We start from the raw sequence: 9318 nt of genomic DNA, 5'->3' as shown, positions 1-9318 counted from the left end.
GAGTACGAAGGTCAAACTAACTAATGTTGGTGTGTATTCACACTAGTATCTTCAATCTACATATTTAAAAACTACATATATATAAAAAAAGTACTATATAAATCATAAAAGTTAATAATTCAAAATATTTGAAAAAATTATGATCAAAGAAAATATCCTATTATTGTCCAAATATTAGGGTAGTACAAAGTCAATGTGGATGGGAGCTTTAACAAGAAGAATAGACAAGCTGGTATTGGTGAGGGATCATTAGAGACTACAATGACAACTTCATATTGGCTTTCACCAAATCAGTTCAATTCAGAAGCAGTAATCAAACAGAGGCAACAGCAGCAAGATTTGCAGTTCAATGGTATTTGGATAAAGGATTTGACAGTTTCACTTGGAAATGAATTCTTTGGTCATTGTTAATATGTTCAAGAAAAAGTCCACTGAGAATCTCAACTTGAAGAGGCTCATTCAGGATAGCAACAACTGTATTGGAAATTCCTCAATCAGTTTCATGCATTGTTTCAGGAAAGCTAACATGGTAGCAAATTCTTTTGCTATGATGGCCTTCAGTAGTGGAAATTAAACCTTTTTCTCCTCTTCACAACTTCTACCGCAATAGGTAAAACGTTTAATTCAACTAGATAAGTGACAATTTCCAATCAAGAGAAATGCAGTTTTTTGTAAATTAGCTTGTGTATAAGTGATGTATAGTGATGGATCTTGTATAGGATAATCCTTCATTTCTTTTGCTAGATTTTAGAGAGGATTCCTATGATTAGAGGTTTGGTCCATGTCCCCCTCTAACATATGTAATTTTTTGCGATTAATAGACATGGTAGGGGTCAAGCCTGACCCCCCACGCCTATGGGATCACAACGATGGTGATGGCTTATTTAAAATAAAAAACTTATAAGACAAACAAATTGAAAAAGGGGATATAATTATCTGAATTATAGCCGGGTTTTCATATTTGCGGTTAATTATATATATAATCAATCTGATTATTGATGTTTTTTAAAAATTACAAAATTATTCGTTCTGTGCAGCATTTCAGGTAGCCAGCGGTGATTTACTTATAAGCTGAATGTACTGCCATAATTCACCAAAGAAGTAAGCTTTATATGTACATGGAAATTTACTGGCACGAGTACTTGCTCCACATTGATGATTAAAAGTGACGTAAGCTTCATGTGAAATGTGAAGAAGTGCGGAGCTAGAATTTGAACTTATCGGGTTTCAAATTCTAGGATAACGATTTTTTTTAATACATACTTAATAAATTTTTTAATGTAAGTATAGGGTTTGAATTTAAGTAATTGAGTTCGGTTGAATTCATAACTAACCTTTTAACTCTGCCCCTATAAATTATAATGCTTAGGTTTAATATTGGCTATTTACAATGAAAAAGAAAAATCAATTGCCTGTGCCATATAGATGTTGGTAGAAATTTGATCGACAAAGGATAAAAGGAATATAAAAAAACCAACAGAGAAGGTCTGAGGAGCGATATCAATATGATCTTCTGAGATATAGCACAATAATAAGTACGTTAACCAAATCACGGTTGAAGGAAGGTGGACTTCCGACCCCATGATTGCATGTGGTGCACTTTCGAAAGGAGAGGTTCCCTCAAATGAGGAATCATCTTAAAATGTCGCTTTGAAGTGAAAATTTATTCTCAAAGACAGATCTAATTTATTTTTTGAGAACAAGTGGGAATTTAGAATAGGAGAAACTAAAGACTAAAATGAGATGGTATATTTATCATATAGTCTGTAATATCGAAGTAAAAATATGCAAAAATTCAAGAATTCCATACTGGAGCTCTTAGCGTCTTAGTTAAATGGCATCATCTTTAGAGTCTCACATTAAGAATGAAATTGAAAAATTAACTCTTTAAAACCAAAGCGAACATTTAATTTTGGGTGAAGAATAAAGATGTGTCGAAATTATTAAGGAGGTTAATGTCATGACAAAGTTATAATAAAAGATCGAACGCATTGCATAAATTTTTAGGGCTTAAAACTACATCAATTTTTGATGAGTAGTACAAAATTCGATCTACTCAAATCTCAAACTGTGGTAGAACTTCTAGTTCCCACGTGAACAAGTCCATCTACTATCTGATACAGTTTGTTTTTAATCATTCAGAATATACTTGCCGACTAGTTTATATTTGCGCGGCATAAAATTTATTTAAAAGAAAGGTTCCTATAAAAAAATCTCTCTATTCACGGCTCTAACCCAGACTTCTAATTAAAGATGGAGGGATCCTCCCACCACATCCTTTCATCGTATTTATTACTTTCTTCGTTTCAATTTAAATGTCTTGGTTTGACTGGACATGGAGTTAAAGAAAATAAAGAAGATTTTGAATCGTGTGATCTTAAAATAAAAAAGTGCGTAATGTATTAAAATACTCTTTGCATCTGCGGTCTTAATATTGCCATGTAGAATATAGGATTTTAAAGAGTTATTACATATATGAAATGAAATTATATTTTAATCAAATTAAAATGAATGGAATTGATATTACACGTCTATTCACAATCGTGTATCCAGTCTCCTTATCCATAGATTTCTCTAATGGTATTTCAAAAGAAAAAGAAAATGTAAAGGACGAATTTTAATTTTAATTTTGTTTAGTGTAACAAAAATGTGAATATGTTCAAAAGAATTTCACGTGCAATATTCTGTGCATGTGTGGGTCTATATACCCTCGAACGTCTTTAAAAGGTAAAATAATTCACACCCCAAAAGAACCAAAGCCCATTTTGTAAAATTTCTGTCGGATACGCTGTTACCTTTTGGTCTATTTCAAAACCAAACTCCTCACACTCACACACTATCAATAAACAGTCATTCATATACTTTATCGATCGATAATGGCGCTAGAAGCTATTACACAACAACATCAATATCTTTATGGCTTGCTCGGAACTACAAACTGGGTTGGTACTGGCTCTGGCTCTAGCTCTGGTTTTGATTATCACAACTACGAGGCTTTTGATCATGAATTTCTCGCGAATAATCAAAATGTAGCACAAGATTATGACGACTACCCGAATTGGAACTTACCACCTCCATTATTGGTGGATTCTCATAATGAATTTCATCAATGGGGCCAAAATTCTTCCTCTGTTTTAGACCATAATTTTACAATTCCGGATCAACAAGAACAGCTGCCACAATTGGACTCTCCAATTGAAATGTCTAGTAGTGCAACTAGACCAAGAAGAAGAAGAGCAAGAACAAAGAAGAATGAAGAAGAGATAGAGAATCAAAGAATGACACACATTGCAGTCGAACGAAATCGTCGGAAACAGATGAATGAGTACCTCTCTGTCCTCCGAACTCTCATGCCTGAATCTTATGTCCAAAGGGTCAGACTCTCTTTTATTTCTGTTTTTATTTTATTACGAACATCTTGTGTGTCAATTGTCTGATCTCATCTAAAAGTTTGAGATGTGGAATTTCTTTTATACAGGATGTTGTGAGATTTTAACTCATGACCTATGTTGATAATATCATATTGAATTGTGTCACCACACAGACGCATAGCTCTATGTGATGAAACTGTTCAATTGAATCTCCTTCACAAAATTGCACTACATATATTAGTAAAAGAAGTTACGTCTGTATAAACTTGTTGAATACCAAAACCTTTACTGTACTGTTCTTTGAATTCCCTTGTTAAAATTTCTCCACTACTATCTTCACCTAATCAAAAAGTTTAAGCTGTACATGTGACAAAGTAATTTTTATATACTTAGCTATACCTTCAACGTTTTGATACTAAATTATTGATCTTCTTGTTACATTTAAGGGTGATCAAGCATCAATAGTTAGTGGTGCAATCAACTATGTGAAAGTGCTAGAGCAACAGCTGCAATTCCTTAGTGGTCAGAAGCATTTGAAAAATCAAAATCAAGATCAAGCCAATGGTGAAACTTCTCCATTTTCTGAGTTCTTCAGGATTCCACAATACTCTACAACCTTGACTAGTGCTGCCGCTAATAGTGAAAATGGAACTTGTGAGAATGAATATTATAGGAACCAGCAGCTACCAGCAACAGCTGATATTGAAGTCACAATGGTGGAAAACCATGCAAATCTGAAAATAAGGTCAAAAAGGAGGCCAAGATTGCTTCCTAGATTAATTTCAGGACTTGACAGCCTTAGACTAAGTGTTCTTCACCTCAATGTTTCAAAAGTTGATCAGTTTGTCCTCTGTTCTCTCAGTTTGAAGGTGAGACTATAGAGGAGATTTAATTACTTACGAGTTTAAGTGTTATATACCATTAGCGTAAATAATTCTTTACACTATGAGATCACCCAAAGGATATTTACATATCTGTCTCCTTATATCGTGGGATTAATGTATTACCTACTCTAACAGGTATAGATGAACTGATGGTGTAATTTTTTTTTACATCATCAGTATATATTACTTACAGCTAAAATTTGTGGACTTCTAAATTTGTGTACTGATTATGTTATTGATTGTGCAGGTAGAAGAAGACTGCAAGATGAATTCAGTGGAAGACATAGCAGCTATTGTTAATCAGATTTTAAGTAGGATTCATGATGAGGCTAATTAGCTTGATGTGAGACTATTTTGAGTCTTGATTCTCCTAGCTATATTGCTTCTATTTATGTAGAAGTAGGATTATTTGACAATAAACCAGAGTTTGATTTTGAAGTCTCAAATTCTAATTGCATTGCTTATACTATCGCTACTTTTTTGGAGCTTCAAATTCACTCACCATGTTATTGAAGACACGTTTTATTTACTTAATTATGATTTCAATAGAATTGGTGGTCAATCGGCTTGTAGCACATGGAATTTACATGTCCAAGATTCATTTAAGTAGAATAATATCACTGCTTTCATTAGTTATACACTCTTTAGAGGAAAGAAAACAAAATTTTGTTAAACAATGACTTTTGGTGACTGTTTGACACAGTGGCTGTTGACTACCTACATGCAGGAGCTGTAATAGATCAATTACTCTATAATTAAATTAAATATCTTACACTAATCATTTTTATCAATCTAAATGAAACAAAAGTCTACATGAAACAGAGACTATAGAAAATAAAGAAACATGACCTAGCCTGTTTGATGCTATCAGTCTATAACTCTACTAAAACCAGTGTGTGTTTTACACTTTTATTAGATTTAAAGTTCACCAGCTTAAATTTACTAGCACCTGAAAGAACTTTTTTTTTCTTTCAAATATGTGATATCGATGGTGCTATTATTGACAAAAACAATTGCATAAAAAGGGCCGCACGTCGTCCAAAATTGAACCAACCATATTGCCCAAAAGTAGGAATAATTATTCATGTGTTACTATGAAGATGGAATCAATGGCTGAGTCAAAATATTTACTAAGAGAAATTAAAATATAAAAATATAAGTAAATGAAGAAGTCAGACTTCAACATATAACCCTATGTACTATATATAGGAAATAAATTGTCTATTTACATAATATAATTTTTTAGAAAAAGATATGATTAATTGACACCCTTTTGAACCAGGATGGCTCCGCCCCTGCATGGAACACACGTCTATGGGGAAAAAGAAGAGAAAAAGAAATTATTCCATCTGTGTGAGTACAACATAATATTTACACATCACCAATAAAAGAATGCCACATATGTGTTCAAACATTTCTATCACTTAACTATGGTTAGTTATATCCTTTTTGTTATCTAAACGTATATTATTTTATTACGATTATTGGTATAATTTAATATAAACACGGGAGTGAGTAATTTCTCAGGTGAAAAAGCACCAAGCTGCAGCAAGGCATGAATTGATCTAGAAAGGGCCAGCTTTTCCCCTTCAATGCAAGTATCATATCATTATTTTATTGCAAGAAAACAGAAAAAACTGATAGACATTCTTATCTGGATCCACATGACCCACAAAATTAAAAAAGCAGCAATAATGAAACCCTTATTGCCATTCCTGTATCTAAAAATGGGAAATGATGCCTTTTTGTTTTAAAAGATGAAACGGTTCAAAGCAAAAATCAATTGCGGGTACTGAAGACAATCATGCAATTCCTTTCTCCATGAATTAATATGTACGTACGACGTTGTGTTGGCCCGAATCCCCAAAAGTAAAAAGGTGAAATGTTTCCGTTTGGTGGGGTTACGTTGGAAATACAGTAATAATTATATATTCCGTTGCCTTTATGTGAACAGGGTAAAGGTACATCAAAAGGTGGTGAATTTTGTGATGGAAATATGTTGAAGTGACTATTAACTGTAACAACATTCGTTTACGCAAAAGGTGAAGAAAAAAGGAGATGTTTTACAACCATAACGATGAATTAACGTGAGGCCTAAACATTTTGCTCTTCAATATATACTCAGGGTCGTTTGATACGCGGACAGAATTATTTCAGTATTATAACATCAGAATTATAATCTTGGAATAAATTTATCCCATATAAAATGTGGTATAAAATAATCTCAAGGTTAATGAGATTGAGTGGAATATTCCATCTTTAAGTATGAGCTTCATCTTTATACTTTATTTGGTAGAAGGTATAAATTTATCATGGAATAAATTTATACCTTCTACCAAATATGATACAAAATTAATTTTAAAGTTAGTACTGAGATATCCCATCTTATACCGTGTACCTAACAACCCCTTAGGTACCATATACTATGAAACCTCGAAATGTTTACGAGCATTTGATTAGTAATTGTGGAGTTCCCACATATGTGTGTGATGCGTTATTTGGTCTTTTAATAAGGACAACGATAATCTTCGCCTTATAAGCTAACTTTCAATTGAATTAGACCAATATTAATTCATTTCATGGTAGTAATAGAGACAGTTCATTTTTTTTTTCATGTTACTAGTTAATGTTATTACCAAGATCTAGATTCATGTTATTACCTTTTAACTTACCTGATTGTGTAACAATTATCAATATCCTCAGTTCATAGCTAGAACTTAATTAACCTCCAAAGAAAATAAATATTATATGCAACATTCTAAAAAAGTAGAACCACAAAGAAAGACCATCGTGTTTTTTTCCTAGAAAGAAATCAACTATTGGCTGTGTAGTTCAATACATACATTTGTATCTTCTACTAATCATTTATTACTTGATGCCAACCAAAAGCTAGCATACAAGTACTGTATCAACTAGTTACAAAGCCTGCAATTGTTGAATCTTGCAAAAAGCATGCAATTGTTCAAATCTTTATTTAATCTCGATTCTCGAAATAGATGATGATATTATCCCTAGCCTTTTGACAATATAACAATTAGGTAACCCCTTTGCATTTTCTTTTAAAAAGCACCAAGAATAGGTGGGGAAAAATAACAGTCCCTTAATTTGTACCATCAGTATGGCTGCGTGGCTAAGTCTAACATAAATGGTGTACAAATTAATATAGTGAAGTTACTGAAACAAATGTTCCTACGATGATGTAATAACATATAATTATCCGACAGATTTAATGAAATTCGCGAGCCAAATATTTTAGGTCAAATAGAGAATCGTTGTATATAATTCACGTGGTTACTTAAAACGTTTTTTCACCCAGAACTGACTATACTTTTAAAAAAATGATAATTTCATAGTTCCATATAGCCGTAAAACAAAGAATAAGCAGGTCTAAATGTTTTATTAAAGTGCTTTTGGTGGACAACCACATAAATAATTGAGACAAACAAGTCACTGTAATTGAAAGAATGGAAAATGGCCTAAAGAGGATGTTTCCTCCATGTACATCTTGACGCAGGGACCTATGTTTTTTCTAAGATTAATTTATTTATGCGCCTAACAACCATAAAGTAATATTATTTTTCTTGTTTCTCTAAGGATATGTTTTGCATAAATTATGTGCATGAATGGAACTTGTTTAAATTCAAAGGTCTTTTTGAGTACTTGTGCTTGAACTTTTCTAGTGAACTCTGTAGAGCTCACATGCAAAGTTTATGGAGAGCTCCAAGGAAGCCTCTCTATACGTGGAAACAATAGGTACTTATTCATACGTAAAGAAAGCCTAGGGTTTTAAAAATAGAAGATTCCAACATCTCTTTCTGTTTTTATCTTCTTGTTCTCTTGTGATATCAGGAATGTATTCGGAAGATTCCTTTTTTTTTTTTTTTTTTACCAATTGGGTTGTCTATGTCCAGCGTCATGTATGATGTACCTGAGGAGCATAATACGACCAAATCAAATATATTCCATTTGGATTAACTGATTTCAGACCGACTACGGTGTAAATTGTTTTAGCCCGATCGCTTTCTAAGGTTCCACAGTACTCCCAAACACTTGCACTAATAGCTGGAAGTTTGGAGTTTGCACAAATTGAATTGCCCGAAAAACAGAAGGAAAAATGAATGAAGAAGAGAATATATGTTTTTCTGTTTTTCTGTATTGTGTTTCTCACCAAAGGAAGTCCTCCAAACATATATTCGTTGATGTGAGACCATTTTGATAGATTTTATTAGTAGGGACAAAAGTTCAATATCACCTCTTGTGTACTCTCTTCGTCCAAATTTATGTGACATTTTTAGCTTATCGATGGTCAATTTAACTTATAAGTTTCGTAGCAGCAATGAATTAGATGAACTCAATATTTTAAAATTAAACTTTAGATATTCAAAAACTATATGAAATGTAAAAATAAGATGCAATTCTTCTCATGTCAATATGATAAAAAAATAGTTTGAAAATGTTGGTCAAAATCACATCTCGAGAAGCAAAAAGTGTTAGTACATAAATTGTAACAAAGGGAGTATCTTATTTCTGCAATTTATATTTCTAAAATAATATTACAATGAAAATGAAAAAGCAAGAATGCACGAGATAAAACATTTTTCAAAATCTCTTCACCGCTACATTAGAATTTTTTCCTATTTTAATAGGATAACATTGATCAGCTTACCATCAATGTTAGTACATAAAAGAAAATAATTCACCTTTACATGATATAATTTTCTGAAATAAGGGATTTAATTACCCTTGGACCATGTGACTCCGTGACTGATGAGGATTATGGGTGCCGAATATACTGTCAAGGAAAAAGAGAGCAGTCCAATTGCAATCATATCTTGAGAGAAAGAAAACGCATTTCTAAGTTTTTTTAAGTAGTCCAAATCCAGACAAGCTGGAAATCTTGAGATGCAGCATATATATATGTGCACTTCTGCATAGAACAAAAGAAGGATTAATCATTTAGTTGTGCTTGCTCTAACAAGAAAGAGAGCAAAATAGGGTAATTAAAAAAATGGGGATAATGAGAAGACAAGACAAAGGGTGAGATAATGACTTGTTTGAATCTG

The 9318-nt window shown here is 32.5% G+C and overlaps 1 protein-coding gene across 1 annotated transcript; it reads left to right on the top strand.

The window, feature by feature from the left end:
- Positions 1 to 2753: 2753 nt before the first annotated feature.
- Positions 2754 to 4817, top strand: LOC132599913 (transcription factor bHLH96-like). Its single transcript, XM_060313078.1, has 3 exons — positions 2754 to 3374; positions 3818 to 4240; positions 4503 to 4817. Exons 1-3 carry the CDS (start codon positions 2877 to 2879, stop codon positions 4590 to 4592), a joined length of 1011 nt encoding a protein of 336 aa, XP_060169061.1. The 5' UTR covers positions 2754 to 2876; the 3' UTR covers positions 4593 to 4817.
- The last annotated feature ends 4501 nt before the right edge of the window (positions 4818 to 9318 follow it).

Source organism: Lycium barbarum, chromosome 6, assembly GCF_019175385.1.
Source record: "Lycium barbarum isolate Lr01 chromosome 6, ASM1917538v2, whole genome shotgun sequence".
Lineage (NCBI taxonomy): Eukaryota > Viridiplantae > Streptophyta > Magnoliopsida > Solanales > Solanaceae > Lycium > Lycium barbarum.
Note: the sequence above shows the minus strand (reverse complement) of the source record. Positions and strands in the feature narration are given on the sequence as shown.